The 16,605-nt window shown below is 40.2% G+C and overlaps 1 protein-coding gene across 4 annotated transcripts; it reads left to right on the forward strand.

The window, feature by feature from the left end:
* Window positions 1-5,133: 5,133 nt before the first annotated feature.
* Window positions 5,134-16,225, forward strand: ZFAND6 (zinc finger, AN1-type domain 6). Of its 4 annotated transcripts, none has more exons than XM_010020386.1 (5): window positions 5,134-5,300; window positions 6,591-6,708; window positions 8,794-8,894; window positions 14,772-14,885; window positions 15,473-16,225. In XM_010020386.1, the coding sequence occupies exons 1-5, from the start codon at window positions 5,150-5,152 to the stop codon at window positions 15,619-15,621; spliced, it is 633 nt and encodes a 210-aa protein (XP_010018688.1). In that variant the 5' UTR covers window positions 5,134-5,149; the 3' UTR covers window positions 15,622-16,225. The 4 variants fall into 4 exon arrangements, with proteins under 4 accessions (XP_010018688.1, XP_010018692.1, XP_010018691.1 ...); XM_010020390.1 differs by having other exon boundaries at window positions 5,150-5,300; window positions 6,591-6,678; window positions 8,854-8,894; XM_010020389.1 differs by having other exon boundaries at window positions 5,150-5,300; window positions 6,627-6,708.
* Window positions 16,226-16,605: the final 380 nt, after the last annotated feature.

Consider the following 16,605-nt stretch of genomic DNA (forward strand, 5'->3'; position numbering starts at 1 on the left):
CCCACAGAACCTGATGTCCAAAAGACTTGGACTGCTTTAATGTTTCTACAGCTTCAGGTCTATACACGTCATAATTGGGAACATCTTTTATATGGTTGATTGTGGGTTTTGCTCGATACAGAGAATAACTTGCTCTCTGAGGGTGTGCACTGGTGAGTGGGGAATGGTAAGACCTGTAGCAACAGCAGTAAGCAGGCCTTAGAGATGCATGAAGTTGTAGGTATGACAGGAGTAACAGGAATGGGTAGGCTTGAAGCACCATATCTGTAGGAAAAGAGGACTTAGCACACAGCTCTGCAGACTGCCATGCTTCTAGTGGCAGTAAATGGTTTTGAGAAGAAAATTTCAGAGGTAATTTTGGTTTAAGCTTAGCAATTTTTAGCTAATACAAAAAGCCTGTTCTTGGAATCAACAAAATGAGTGTGTGTGGTGGAAGGCTCTTGCACTCCCTCTGGTTTGCTTCCTTATTAGTGCTCGTACAACTGGTTATATGACTATACTGTAAAGCAAAGCAAGGAACATGCTTAAAATATTGTTAAGAGTTTGGCTGTGTGTATTTTTTACTTTTTTAAGATGAATCAGTTCTGTGTTCAGGGTGACCCTATGAACGTTGTGCAAGCACAGCTTGGGGGGAGCAGGCAGAACCCAGAGGTATTTGCGGTAGCTTTACAAGCTCCACGTTTATCCTGTCACACCTCAAACTGAGTGGGACATACATGTAGCCATGATGATCTCAAGACCTTGCTGTCACTTCAGCTATGAAGCTGCTTTAAGTTTTGTACTGCAGCTGAGTTAGGAGACCAGTTTTGAAACCTTGATAGGGTATGCACTTGGAATATACTTTACAGTGATGCTCGGCAAGGGCTAGCTGCCCCTGAAAAGGGTCATCCTATCTTTAGCCTTGTCAGTTCCTTTTGCACTGTATGTCAGTTGTCTAGAGTTGATCTCTGTCAGCTCAGCAAGCTCTCCAGTCCACCAGAATAAATACTCCTGTTTTTTCCATCAGATGGATGAACTGATCTGATCATGAACTCCTCAAGGATGAGGTGGGGGTGTGCAGCAGGGGATGGGGCTGTGGGAACAGGCTCACCCCTTTCACAGTGCTGCAATTTCAGTGACAGCCCACCATTACTGGCTCAGCAATACTAAAGGTCTTCCTGCGTGAGGAATTATGGACGGTTTTGAAACAAAAACCATGTGAAGCTGGGCCAAGAACTGGGGTGAGAAGAGGTCTTCCCTCCCCCTGAAACATCTGTTCAGTGATCTCTTACTGTACATGTTCGCTGAGATAGGGACAGGGTCCGGCTGCTGTGCTTGTGGCTGTTTTGACTCCTGCCCCAGCAGTGAGGAAGGAAAGTCCCTGAGGCACAGCGCTCTGTCATCTTGGCCTTTGCCCACATGCAGTATGAATCTGTACAGGAGAGGTATGTCTGAAGTGCAGTGACAGGAACCGCCAGCACTTGGATCTCTTCCCTTACATTTTCAATGCCTGTTTTAAGCTAGGCTAATGCTTTAAGCCTGCTCTGCTGCTGAAACAAGTGGTTCCACACGTGTCTTCGGCTAGACCTTCTCTCATGCCCAAACAGCACGTGTGACGAACACAAGCTCGGAAGGCAGTCTGTGTTAAAACTAATTGGCAGAAGATGGAGTGGTTGGTTTTCCAAGTTTGATCACTTCCTTCATTCATCTCAGTGCACGTGAGCACTGAGAGGAAGGGAACACATGGGAGAGGGGGTGAGAAGCTGGGGAGCAAGAGCTGCTTATACTGGTTTGGCAATCTGTGGCTTTAGGGTTCAAATAGATCAGTTCAACCGTCTCAGCAGCTGCCAAAGTGTGTGTTGTCCCTCCTCTTCGTCACATCTGTCATCCCTTGGATCAGTTCCAAAGTTTTTCCCCTTTGTATTGTGCTTTTTTTTTTTTTCTTTTTTGCTTCTCTGTCTGCGTGTGAACTGATTGAGCTCAGTGAACTGTTGGAAAACTTTATGGTGGTGATGGTCCTTTGCTTCCTGGTGGGTTTTTTTGGTGGCTCAGGGGTCTAGTTGGGTGGGTGAGTGTCCAGCTCACCCTGGAGATGGTGTGGGGATGGTATGTGATTGCCCTCTTCCAAGTACATCACACCATTATACTTGTGTTTTAACTTCTTTCTCATTTGCCTTCATAACATTGCATCAGTTTGATCCTATCTCTTCTCCATTTTATTCCCCAAATATTAGCAACCAATGAAGGATCTTCCGCTTCCTGTGGCTTTTATTAAAACTCTTCAGAAGAATCCCTGGCACTTCCCCTTGGAGATTTAAGTATTCTGGAACCTCATGCCAGTGGCTTGTGCTTTGGCTGGTGGCAGGATCCACTGGTTAATGAACTTGGGAACTGGCTTAGCTGGAATTCGGTCCAGCTATTCTTGTTTTTCTTCTGGGCATCTTTGTGCACCTTTCACAATTTGTTTATTGAATCAGAGCAGACTTTTTTACATTCATGTTAGAAATTGCTGTGCTGTGATTGCATTAGCACCTCGTCCTTCAGCAATGGTTGTGTTGGGGATTAACAAAATTAGCAGTAACTGGTGCTGTTGTTGAGTTCCTGTGTGCTGCTTGAAGCTAACTATTGACCAGAAAAGCCATCAGGTTTAATTTTGAAAGTTTGTGTGATAACGCTCATTTATTGTGCTACTGCTTGAAATTAAAAGGATTAATATTTGTATTGTGGCACTGAATCTGTTAGCTCTTATGAAATATTCTGTCCAATGTTTTTAAATTAGCCTTTCAATCTTAAACATTCTATGCCAAGAGTGACTTGCGTAAGGTTTAATCTTTAAATGGGTTTGAGTTAGCAAAGCACAGAAAACTCACGTTCGCTTACACTCTTCTGCTGAGTGTTGGGCCCAGCATAAGAACTGAATTCCCACTTGCGCTACTTGCAGTTGAATTCTAAAGGCTGTCTGGAGAAAGGCAGGAATGAAAGTGCTCTTTCAGCTACAAGTACAGTACTTCAGCAAAATCAAATTTAGCTGTCGTTTGAGGTCAATGGGGGCTTTGTATGTGGAAAGCAAATGCTTCTATATTGGGGTGGGGGAGTGCAGTCAAACAGCTGAAATAAGCTTAATTGCAGGTTGAAACTGAGTAAGATACTATCAGGGATTTTTATTTTGTCTTCCTGCCTGTACATCTTTGTATCTTGAATACTTTCTCATCCTTAGAGTACCTTACTGCTGTGAACAGAGGACTCGACTGTCATTATTGTTTTGCTGTAAGCTTTGCAACCCAGAGATTTGCTTTTGAGGTATCAATTTCATATACTTCGGGGAAATAAAAACAAAAAGCAATGCATGTGGGTGTGAAAAGAGAGGAGGATATTTGTATAGAACCAAAATAATGGAAAACTTGTTTGTATGTGGCTTCAAAAACATCTTATGTAAAAGGGAATCTTTTTACTCTGGTGTATTTCTTCCTGTGGTTTAATCTAATTCTGTAATTTGGTAGTTGAAGTATTCAAATATCTTAAAACCCCTCCACCTCTGGCTTTTCTTTGCTTTTAAAATATATACTGATACTTTGAAGATTTTATTATTTTAGTAATATTGCTTATCTTTGGTCTGACTAGCAAGTATTAAAATCATGGAATCATAGAACAGTTTGGGTTGGAAAGAACCTTAAGATCATCTAGTTCCAACCTCTTGCCATGGCAAGGACACCTTGCACTAAACCATGTTGCCCAAGGCTCCATCCAGCCTGGCCTTGAACACTGCCAGGGTTGGAGCATTCACAACTTCCTTGGGCAACCCGTTCCAGTGCCTCACCACCCTCACTGTGAAGAACTTCTTCCTTACAGCTAACCTAAACTTTCCCTGTTTAAGTTTGAACCCATCACTCCTGTTCCTATCGCTACAGTCCCTAATCAAGAGTCCCTCCCCAGCATCCTTGTAGGCCCCTTTCAGACACTGGAAGCTGCTATGAGGTCTCCACGCAGCTTCTCTTTTCCAGGCTGAACAGCCCCAACTTTCTCAGCCTGTCTTCATACAGGAGGTGCTCCAGTCCTCTTATCATCCTTGTGGCCTCCTCTGGACTTGCTCCAGCAGCTCCATGTCCTTTTTATGTTGAGGACACCAGAACTGTACACAAGTGAGGAGTAGTCCATGCTTCAGCCTAACTTTTAATCAGGAAGTATAAAATGGTAGGCCTAAGTTCATCTTAAATGAAATAATTGATACCTTGAGATACTTGGGTTTCTTAATGAGAAGGGATTTTTTTTTCCTTTCAAAACCGATACAAAAAAGGGCAAGAATGGGGGGGGGTAATAATGGAAAATTAATTTTTATCTCGCTGATTAACATGTCCATAACTCATGTACAGGTGAGACCATTTGAGAGCAGTTTGGGGACTCAGAATACTGTCACATATGGTCATTTTTCGTCTTTTTTTGTATTAAGGAGGTTTGCAGAGCTTTTACAAAGAAAACTAAATCTAGAGATCTTCAGAGTTGCCTTGCATCTCCTTTCACACAAGTGATACATAGGAGGTATATGTGCATAGTGTAATACTTGACTGAAAAGGTGATTTTTCTTTTTTTCATGTGAAAAATCATAATTTGGGTTTTGTGGTAGGTAGTTGTGTTGTCCTTCACTAATGATGTGGTGACTAAGCAGTAACTTGTGAATTCATGTGACTGTTGTTAATAATAACTATTACACAGTAAGTAAGCATGTGGTACCATGCTTGTCTTTTCGTTCTATAGTACTCATTCACAGTATCAGGTGTTTATGTTTCAAGAAGGGTTCAGCATAACTGTCCCCCTCCCCTACCTTCCCTTCTCTTACTGCTAGAAGCAATAATATTTCCATTATTATTTTGTAAAATAACTTTTCTTTGTGGGCTCTATGTTGACCAGAAAATGGTGGGGCTGGAAGGGTCTGTCTATATGGGTCATGTAAATCATACATATGGCTCTTTCTGTATTATTGAGCAGACCTTACGGATTTTTATTTTAGGAAAAGGCATTGAGTTATCTGAAATAGGATGCTTTTCTAAAAGATTTTCTTGCTGAACTACAGGAAACTCTCCATTTTCAAATGTCAACTCTAGAAGAAGGGTTTTCTCAGGTCGCTAAATACTGGGTTGTATGTTTCAATTTCAGGTTTGTAGAAGAAGGGAAAATGGCTCAAGAAACTAACCGTAGCCAAGTGCCTATGCTTTGTTCCACTGGTTGCGGATTTTATGGGAATCCTCGTACAAATGGCATGTGTTCAGTGTGCTACAAAGAACACCTTCAAAGGCAGAACAGTAATGGTAGAATTAGCCCTCCTGGTAAGTAATGGTAACATACATCTGTTTGAACAACTCCAAATGACACAGTAGATGGCAACTTGCTTCCTGATCGTGTCCAAATACTAAAAATACAGGAGCATTAGTGCAAACTGTTTTATTCCGACGTTATGGAATGAGCTTGGATGAAGTGCTTATGATATAATTGTGCTATGATTAATCTGCTCAGAAGTAGACTCTCGGAAATACTCAGATTAATACAGAAGGTATTAGCAATTTGAAGATATAAAAATGCAGTAAAAATTACTACACCAACATATTTTTCCTGAAATTACTGACAGAGATAACATTTAGCTTGGGAAATGTTTGTGAAAAGCATTTAAAATACCAGTATTTAACTTCTGCAGTCTGATGCTGAAGGATTAACCTGTAGATGCTTTTTAAGAATAGTTGCCCTTAACTTAAGGAAGAGATCCTTTTTGTTCCTTTTGGCCCAGTGTTCCATGTACTTGTGGTCTTTCCTGCAAAGCAGATTTCCCATTGAAGTAAGTGCTGTCCTCATACATTCACTCTATAGAAAAAGCTAGAGGGCTCTTCCCCTTTTAAATTAATGGTAGTGCCCTCAAAGAGGAAACCTTTCTCTGTTCTGTTCGCCCCAGTGTTTTCAACTTAGTGTTGTTCTGGGGGTAAGAGGGTTAGGGAATGCTTCCCTGGAGCTGCTAAAATGTCTCTTCTGGCTTGTCTGAATACTGACAGCACAGAGTCCAGGGTGCTCTTTGGCATATCACAGAATCATAGAACGGTTTGGGTTAGAAAGGACCTTAAGGTCATCCAGTTCCAACCCCCTGCCATGCGCAGGGGTGCCTCACATTAGACCATGTCACCCAAGGCTCTGTCTAGCCTGGCCTTGAACGTTGCCAGGGATGGAGCATTTGAAGTAATAGCTTCCATTGAAACCTGCGAATCTAGGTTCTATAACCTCAAAACGGATCCTAAGTTGACATTAGGGTGCTACTCTGCTGTTTCTCACAGATCCATTTTGATTTTTTTCTTTTTTTTTTTAAACAAAACCCAAGCTTATGTCAGAATACTGCAGTTCATGCTGAGAAAGCTGTTGCTCGATGCTTTGATTTCACAAAATAGTAACTATTTGAAAGCTCCACCTTCAAAATTGTGTTGTGTAACTTCTGGGGGCATGGGGCTGGAACATGATCAAAATATAGCCAAACATAATTACTTCTGTGTCATGGGGGTTGAAGAATAATTGCATAGTATAACTTCTGTAATCCCAGGAAGTAGTGTAACACATTTACATTAGTATCTTCCTTCCAGCACCCTCTGTCAGTAGTATAACTGAGTCCTTACCAGTTCAGTGCACAGAAGGCAGCACCCAGGAAACTCAGTCAACTTTAGAATCTACATCGACTCCATTGACATCCATGCAGCCAAGGTAAGCTGTTTCCCTCTTCTGGGCTTTGAAGTAGAAACCCGTATAAGGGTGATTAAATGAAGTGTAGTGATACTGCGTAATTAAATACTAGGGCCTGAATTAGGAAAATGTGTAAGATTTAACTGCTAACTTTAAAGTGTGGGATCTCGCAGTAAATAGTAGCTGATCTGTTAGCTACATATTGCATTCAAATGCAAATTTGTCTTTAGAATTTAGCCTCAAACAGGAGAGATGCCAGCTTCGTGCTGTTCTCTAGAGACTTGTCTGGCTGGTCTTCTGAGTCCACAATGTGCAGTTGGCTGTACCTTTACTAAAGGAGAGCTCTTTCTATCTTAGAAATGTGGGGATTTTGTAAAATGGCAGAAAGCTGTTTTCTAGAGTTCTCATAAATAAATGTATGATAACGTGTTAACAAATGAGTTGCTTTGCGAAGAGTGTGTACTAGAACAGGGAAAAGATATATCTGAATCTTACTGTAAGTTGTGCAACGGAACTGATTTCTGATTAAACAATTTCCAACTGGATTATTCAACGAGACATAATGTCCTCTTGTAAATCACTCAGACTTACTAAGTGCTTTTCACTTGTAAAAGCTAAATATTTGTTTATATTTAGAGGCTGCATTTCAGTTTTGGAAATTGAGTGGAAAATGTTAGTGTGTTTATATTATGGAAGCTAACTTGTAGTAATACTCATTCTAACTTTCCTTTAGAAGTTACAGTGCAGTAAAGCACAAGCTGAGGGTGATTTCATCAATTATTGTTGGCCAGTTCTTTTCAGACTGTTTTCTGCTCCTTAGCTTTTTAGAGGAGGTGTTATCTTATGCTTGGATCCTGCATATGAACTGAGAGTGCCATGCTTGGTGCTGTATTTGGTCTTGCCATTCTGGGATTTCTGACTGGGGTAGAAAATAGGTGTCTTACCCTGATACAACTATTCTGCTATGTGCAGAAAACAAAACGATCCAGCTCAGTGCACAGAGGTGAACCAATTACAGTGCCTTGGGTTCTTCTCACACAATCTTTAGTAGCATGAAAGTGGAAAAAAAAGTCTCTCTTTGATCACTAGCTTGATTACTGGTTACAGGAGAAAGGAGTGGATGGTTGCTCTTATACTGATGCTTTTGAAGTGTGAGTTTAACTTGTTCTTTTTTCCAGTGTAAAAGCAGGGATTCAACTTCAGTCTCTGATAATACCTCAGAGTTACGATACGCTGAGAAAATACCTAGTAGATTGACAATGCCCTTTTTTAGGTGACCAAACTTGCAGTTGAAGATCCACATGCAATTCTTGGCAATTAATATTTCAACTCTAATGCCTTGGTTGTGTTGTGGATTACTGGTAGGGCTTTGGTTCATGAGCTGTTAGATAATCCAATTTCTTGGATTTGGAGTGAACCTCTAAGTGGAAAGGGAGAGACAGATAGGGCAAATGGGGTAGTGCTACCTCTCGCTTGGGACTTCAGTTCTCTCTTCTTCCATAGTAGAGCTGCTGCGTGAACAGTGTGGCTGTGAGTGACTGCTAATATTGAACCTCTCTCCCATAACTGTCCAAGGTATTCATCTGTGAGTTTCTAGCCCTGCTGTGATTTTAGCAGCACGGCTGACAGGGTTGGGAATTTTGGCCAGCACCACTTTAAACTGTGAAAACCTAAGGAGTTCTGTGTACAGCTGCAGATGCTTTATTACTGGAAACATTGACATGCTGCAATTTTCTTGTTCATATCACTAGAACACCAAAAGTAGCTCCTCTACAATTATCCTGCTGACTTATGTTATAAAAATCCTCACATACTGAATTGTTGTTTCTGTGTGGAAGGATGGTATGCCAAACTACCCCGAAATATTTTTTCCCTTTTTACAGCTGATTTATTGCATTAAACATGAACACAAAAATATGTAACTTTTTCGTCAGTTCATGTTCTTCAGTAATCTTAGATACTGTGGCATTTTTAAATGGTGACAGAAACAACTTTAGTGTGAAAAGCTTTTGCATGCTCTTTCATTAAGAAAAACAATATAATGTATTTCTTTCAGGAATGCTGGACATACCTCAAAAGTCATAAACTTTTTCTTTTACCTTCCAGCCCTGTGTCAAGTCAGTCACTCTTAACAGAATCTGTAGCATCATCCCAACCAGATAGTACGGCTGCGGACAAAACAGTACCTGAGACAGAAGATTTGCAAGGTTGGTGCATAGTTTTCAGAGACAGAACTTACAAATAATGTTCTTAAACGTTTGACTGTTCTTAATATACTTCTGTTCAAGAGATGGCTTATTCTCAAACCCAAATATTCTGTGAAATCAGAAGGCAAATATGGATAAACCTTTAAAAGGCAAGTCTTAAACCGAAAGCTTCTATGTTTAACTGGTGATTTCAGTATCTTTCATAAGAAGTGTGTTGATTGGTGTTAGAAATGCACATCATAAATTAGTCTACTGTTCTGTCTTTATGCCACAGCTATTACATGTAAGTAGGATTTTGAGTATCTGTTACTTCTCAGACTCATCATTGCAGCAAATATCACAGTTTATGACTCTATTTGTGATAGAGGGTGTTAGGACATAGCTATTATAAGAACAGTGTTAGTAGCTTGTATAAGCATGAAATACCTATAGAAGAACCCTTCACCTATGAACTGCAGTGGTGTAATATTTTGACCCACTGAAATTAGGAAATACAAAATTACCAAACCACAAGCTCTGGTTGCATGAAGGAAAATGGCTGTGTGGGTGATTTTAACTATATTGGCCTAACATTCTTATTGCTGGTACACTGGGGATTTTTTTCATCTCTTTTTCTTTATGTGTAGGATTGCAGAGCTTAAAATGAAAGAGTTTTTAAAAGTGTTCCTTAAGAAAAGACAAAAATGCTCAGACTTCTAATCCATAGACATTATAAAAGGTATTTAAAAGCGAGTCAGCAAGTATTCTGCCTTTACTTCTGCTGACACAGCTAAGGCTTTAGTGGGTAGAGTTGTTTCTGTAGACTAGGCTAAATATAGGAGTTTGGGTTTTCCACAGATACAACATGTAATTCCACTTAAAAGATGCTAAATATACATTCTCTTATTGTACCTCTGGTAGCAAAGTTTGGTTTTTTGGATACTTTTCTAAACCTGAGCTCACCCTTCTTTTAAGTGAAAGGGAAGAGTAGTTATTCAGCTATTGTGCTGAATAAGGCCACCTCTGTCACGCAAACAGCACCTTTAAAACCTGGAGAAAATGCTTTAACGCTACTGCCATTTTGTACTAGCCTTTGAGATGTTAATTACTAGAAAGATGTTTACTCTTAAAAGGTATATTCTAGCTGTAAGTTCTCATATATGCAAGTTTTCTTAAGCTGAGAGCTCTTGTTGCCTCAGTTTTGACAGTGCATGTAAGACATGCTCTTAATATCGATCAATGATGTCTGGCCTTGCCCAGCTTGAGGGAATAGCAAGTGCTGGAAAGGCTTATGCTTCTGAAGCTCTACAGATAGCACAGCAGAGGTAGGTTTGCAAGCTAGATTTTCAGTTGATATACTTCTGAGTAATTCAGATAAGGCTTTACTGTCATCCCTGTTCTGCAGTACAGGGAACCTGGGATGTGCTGCATGCCTCATGCAGCAACCCTGCTCCCGTACAGGCACATCTCTTTCTGGGAACCTCTGGGAAGAAGAACACCTCAATCATGCACGTGAATATTGCACTGCAGGTTTACACTGGTATGGATGGGCATATATTGGAGAACATAAAGGCAGCTTCTGTAAGCTGATCTTCTTACTACCCTGTCTTTGTTAGTCTCATGATTCTTAGTCTTCCCTCCAGTGCCTGAATTAGTCTCTCTGTTTACATATGTATCTTGCCTTAGCTGAAAGTTGAAACTCTAGGCTTACAGGATCTGCTGTCTTTGCACTGGGAGGTGGGGGAAGTGCTTTATTTTAAAATCATCTTTGATGCTGTGAGGTGGCTTGGGCCTGTGAAAAGACTTCCCAGCAAGTTTTCAGAGGAATGTGTCTTACCCATTTGCATAAATCTGCGCTTCTTCTAATTCTCACCCCTACAGCTAATTCTCCCTATGAGAAGAAAAGATGTTTTTTTCAACTAGAAGCTTTGATTTCAGGGATGTATTCACATTTTACAGTATGTATTTCAAGGCTTAATCTATATCAGGTGTTTAGAGTACTCAAATGTGTCATTTTCTTTGTACCATAGTGATTTCTAAACTAAGAACACCACCACCATGTAATTGCAGTTCTAAATTACAATCCCTATTTATAACTCGCTGTGGCAGGGTCAGCCTCGTTTCCTGAAGAGTTGCTTCTGTGCTATTCCTTAACTGAAAGTCAGTGTTTTGCTTTGAAAGTGTAAGTTTGGAAAGGAAAGCTGCCTATAATGGATGCTAAGTGGATTTCACTGAATTGTTGTCACAGTTTTGCAGCCTAAAGCTTCTTTTTTTCTTTTTCCCCCACCCCACGTCATTCAGAATTCGGTTTTCTTCTATTCTGAGCATCTCTCCAACTCATTTTTACATTGCCTCATGGGCTGTTGTACCTTTTGCTCATCGTTATAGCCCTGTTAAGATTAGCCAGGCAGGTTTCATTATTTGTTAACCAGGGGATTAACAAGGCCTGCAAGCAGGAGAAGAGAGGTCTTCACTTTTCTAGGATTAACGAGTTTAAAACCATCCAGGTTGATATTCATGCTTTATTTCAGGGAGGTTCTTAAAGGTAAGTAAGACTTGTCATGGAAGGCAGGAGCAGTCTGCCACATACTTTATGGAGCCATTCCAATTAAATAACGTAGGGCTAAAAGTCATTGCTGACTAAGTTTAAAAAAACCCTTCATATTAGAACAATTAAGTTGCTGCAGAATTTTACGTGGAGGTAACCTGGAACTAAGGTGGGTGCTGTTGAACTAATGGTATCAACTTCAGTGGATCTTACAGGGACTAGCTCAGTCAGAAAGGAACTGATGAATACTTCAGATTTTTGTCATAGTACCAGGGGCTCAGAGGTAGAGTATGATTATGATACAAACATAGAAAACAGTAATTTACTGGATGGATGCTCCAGGGAGAGAGGAAACATTAATGAAGAGGATTTAAAACTAAATGCTGTAGGTATGTGTGCTCTTACGTGTTTATTTTGCCTCTTCCCAACACTGGGACAGTGTATTTTAGGCTGATTTTAACTCTAAGCTGAAGTAACGTTAGGAAGTAGTGATCTTCTTAAGATTAACTTCACATTTCATTCTTCTGGAGGAGAGAATATTCTTCTTCATAGGTCTTGTCAGATACACTTAAGAGGTGAGTGTATCTGTTCATGCTTTTCCTGTGCAAATGAAGAATCCTTTTTCTTTGAGGAGCTCTGCCTAGTAATGCAGGAGTGACAAATGTAAAACACCCAGAGCAGGGAGAGAGTCTTGCAGCAAATATATGCAGGGATGCAAGGACTGGAGTGTGCTTTGTCTTGCAGGTACTATTTTCAAGTCAGAAGTATACTGAAGTTCAAGCAGGGTTGGCACAAGCAAAGCAGTAGCAGAAGCTTCTGCCTTTATGAGGAAATCCAGGCTCTGCTTATTTTGATCAGCTAAGAACATAGTGTGTAAAACAGGGAACTTCTAGTGGCCAGCCCAACTTGTCAGCTCCAGAAGAATGAGTGTGTCTCATGCTTTTGTTCCATTATGGTTAGTTGGCAGCTTGTACTGGTGCTGCCAGTGCTTCTGTTCTTCAGCTTAAGACAGAGCTGGGGCTGGGGAAGGGAGGGAATTGGTTCAAGTAAAGCAGGCAGCAGTATCCTGGAATCCAGACAAAGTACAGCAGCTGGGAGTGGCTGCAACATGTTTCCTGCAAGATCCAAGCTGGGTGGTATTGCATTTTACCTGGCTTTTTTTCTATTGCAGTCATCACAGCTGTAGCACTAAACACTGGTACTTTGTCACCTAAAGATGCCTTAGTGATTGGATACTTACCATTTTATCATAGAGGATTTTGAGTCAAAATCATCTATGCAAAACCAAATTGAGATCTAAAATTTGTGGTTACTGTAAAAGATAACAAGTGACTCGTGGCAACAGCAGAAGAATCTCTACGCTCAATTCTACAGTAAGCAGCAGCTCTTAAATACTTCTAAACCTTTTTAATGTGAGAGCCATATGCACAAAGAAAATATAAGTGTGTATGTCTTAGAGCCTTGTTATGCAGGGAAGGGTGCCAGTTTTTCCTAAATTTGGCTAGTTGCAGAGGCTTTTAGTAAAACTTACACCAAGTTAACTGGATTTTGCTACAACAGGAAATGCAGACTTCAGAATATTAACTGCCAAATGCTCATTTATGACATGAAGCTTTCTTAATGAATTAGTGAACACTGCAATGTCTGTTCCATATAACACTACAAGGGTTCATTTGAGTAAGCGTTACCACTTCTGATACATATCTGGTATCTTTTCATCCTTCCTGCTCTTGATTCTTGCTTTGCAGACCTTAGATATTGTCTGTCCACTCAGAAATAATGCCCTTTAACAGCCATTTGAAGCCACTGAACCTTTTTTCTTGCGAACTATCAATTCTTACAAATTTCAGGATGAAGTAAAGCTCTGCTTGTAACATAGATGGTGATTTTATTTTTTTGAAAGGATTTAGTAAACCATGTATAACATTCTTTGCTAGATTAACCCTTGGAATAAACTGTCCGAGTGAAGTCTTTGCTGGTGGTCAGGTATTTTGCTACCCCTTGATATTGCTTGGTACAGACTACAGTGTTGGTGGTTTTTTTACGTTGCAAAAATGGAAAGTGCCCTTTCCTTTTAAAAACAAAATCATCAGAATAGCAGCACAAGAAAAAAATACCCCAGCAGAATTGTCCTGCAGAATAGCAGTCAACTGATACAGAACTAGCACAGAACTGCATCTGACAGTTTCCGCCTAACAAAAGTCCAGCTGCACAGAGATGCCTGCAGCCTTTTCCCTGACAAATGTCTGGGCTTGTTGTTGTATTTCCTCCTTTGCAGTATTGGTTCTAGCTCAGCTTCCCTTGAGGCTCCTCCCAGCTGGAGCTTGCTTTCATTCTTTGCCTCTTTGCTGCAAATACTCCTGGCATCTCTGTCCCTTACTCGCTGGAGACTGGTCCTGCTATAATCTAGCAATGGCTGGTAGGGCAGAGATTGGCTCTTTGCCGTTCTTGAAATGAAGTTGGGTTTTTTGGTTGCTATTTCTGTTTTGCAATGTAAGGAATGTGCAAATACTTGAGGAAAACCAGCCAACTTCTATTTATACCTCGGTCACGCAAATACTACCATGACTTGTTTATATTCTCCCACACAGCCTATAACCTGTCTCTTTCAGATGTGAGTGAATACTAAAGTAGGTTGAAAGCTGTCTTTAGCCAAACTGTCTTTAAAACAAGGTTCCTACCTGCTTCCTTCTGGGTTTCAGGATAGTACTTCCTCCATGTAAGTCTGTGTATCTTAAGCTGATGGTATCTCTTCCCCAGGCAGCATGAGTAGCCTCTGCGTAGGCTTTTTGCAAGTGTACAAGAGCAGCAGTGTCACAGTGGCAGAGATTGTTCTAAAACCCTGCATTTTGTGTGGCCTCAGGAGTGCAGCCTCCAGCAAAAATAATGTTGATTCAGTATTTGAAACAGAGTGTTTTACTCAACTGATCCTAATAAATACAGTGCAGCTTGCAAGCAGATTTTAGGAACTGGACTAGTAACACTGGTGGGTAAACACTTGGGAGTTGGATTCTCTTCCCAAATCTGACAACACTGAGTCATATTCTTAAACCTGGTATTTATTATTCTGTTTCTTTATGGTATTTTTTGTATTGTGAACTTTGTATGAGAATTCAGTGAATTATCTCCTTAAATTTTTTATTGAAGGTCTAGAAGGAGGGAGTTCATGCACCTGTACTGAGAATCCATTACACCTTAGCTGAGGAAGCTCCAGCAAAATGGATCACCCAGAACCTAAACATTTAAGAGGCGCTTTAGATGATCCTGTGACTTAAACAGGGGAAGGGGAGAGACAGACAGTTTTCACGTTGCTCTTACTGACTTTTTGTTTTTTTTTTTTTTAATGTTAGCCTCAGTGTCAGGGAATGCAGAGCCTACACCTGAAGAACAAGACAAGACACTTGACAAACCAAAACAGAAAAAGAATCGTTGCTTCATGTGCAGGAAGAAGGTTGGACTCACTGGTAAGAAATACAGATTCCACTTTCCTTACACTTGTTTAGGCTTTGGGCCTTTGAAAGGTTTTCCTGAAGGGCAAGTGGGGCATGGTTTTCTCGATGGTGATTTGAAATAGAACTTGGCCAAAGGTGCTCTCAGCTGGCTCTTATTAGATTTAGGCATGTATCATTTTGGTTTACAACTTGCTGTCTTGAAGGTGAAGTTCATAATTCCAGATACTTCCTTTTGGAAGCTGAGGAACTGGATGATAGCTTGCTCTTATCCACTAACCAGCTTTGCAGTGGTTCAGGGAAAGGGCCGAAGAAAACTTGAGTTCTGTGGGGTGAAGGTTCATAAACAAAGAGCAGGAGGTCTCTAGGAATATGTTTTGTGCTAGTGTCATGTGATAGGAAGGAATGGTCAAGTAAAATCTTAATGTGATCACTTAAAAATGTATTATTTGTGATTCTTATGCTTTCTGCAGCAGAGGCTCTTTGGCTGATTGACACTGGTGACTGAGATTTATTGCTAGTGAGTGAACACATTCAGGATTTAAAACAAACTGGTATAATTAGGAATGTTGACATGTCTAAGCCAATGTTTCTGTCCACAGGGTTCGAGTGTCGGTGTGGAAACGTTTACTGTGGTATGCACCGTTATTCAGACGTACACAGTTGCTCTTACAATTACAAAGCTGATGCTGCTGAGAAAATCAGAAAAGAGAATCCTGTAGTTGTTGGGGAAAAGATTCAGAAGATCTGAACTGCTGCTTCTGCTGGAATACAAAAATCCTCTGACCATCTGCAGATTAAATTGACTTGAGCTTTTTTCCTTAGTCATCAGGAACGTAGAGCAGTGTATCTTGCCTAGACCTTTTAATCATGCATGTCATCAGATGAATAGATTTTTTTGGGTTTGGTTTTTTTTTTTTTCCTGTTTTGAAAATGACTCTGAACATTTATTTTCATTGCAGTTTTCTGTGGCTGAAGACTTAAGTAAACTTTACAAGTATTATCCTTTAAGATCATTTTAATTTTAGTTGAGTGCAGAGGGCTTTTATAACAAAGACGGAGAGAACATTGGAGGGCTGTGCTTTTCCAGGATAAAACATGCATGCGTTAACTTTGCAGTTTATTTTCTTGTTGTATATAGCTTTTCTCTGCAGCACAATTTCCTTTTTTTGATAATGCCTTGTATGGCACAACTAGTTATCAGTAACTGAATGTATTTTAATCATTATGGCTGCTTCTGGTTTTTTTTTTTCCCCATTAACGAGAGGTTATACATGTTCGCATATTAGCTTGTTTGCACCCTCTACCTATTTATGTATGAATCATTTGTAATGAGAGTGTGTGCTGAGATTGTGGGGGGGGTTTGGTTTTGTTTTGGTTTTTTTTGTTTTGTTTTTTTGTTTTGTTTTTTGTTTTTTTAAATTGGGTTTTGTTTGTGTGTGTGTGGGGGGAAGGCTGTATGCACTTCACTGACTGCAGGTTTCATTGGGATTACATCCATCAGTCTGTCTGTACACAAATATGAAGAATGATCTGAAGTACCTGTGCTGTATTTATGTTTATCCACGTCTTAACTTTGATTAAATAAAATTTAAGAAAATTGGAGCCCTCGTGGCTGTCACTGGCATATGTAACTGGATGTCTCTTCCTTTATTTTCATGGGGACTTTCTGTTGGTGGTTCCTTTACTTACAGTGTATTTAGTCACAGAGACCATGTATATCCCAATGCCAGCT

The sequence above is a fragment of the Nestor notabilis genome, unplaced genomic scaffold (genome assembly GCF_000696875.1).
Source record: "Nestor notabilis isolate BGI_N333 unplaced genomic scaffold, ASM69687v1 scaffold7528, whole genome shotgun sequence".
NCBI classification, from domain to species: domain Eukaryota; kingdom Metazoa; phylum Chordata; class Aves; order Psittaciformes; family Psittacidae; genus Nestor; species Nestor notabilis.

Coding starts and splice junctions, on each gene's coding strand:
- ZFAND6 (XM_010020386.1), top strand. CDS start 5,150: ATGGCTCAAGAAACTAACCGTAGCCAAGTGCCTATGCTTTGTTCCACT. Junction 5,301..6,590: donor TGGTAGAATTAGCCCTCCTG/GTAAGTAATGGT, acceptor TCTTCCTTCCAG/CACCCTCTGTCAGTAGTATA. Junction 14,886..15,472: donor GAAGAAGGTTGGACTCACTG/GTAAGAAATACA, acceptor TTCTGTCCACAG/GGTTCGAGTGTCGGTGTGGA.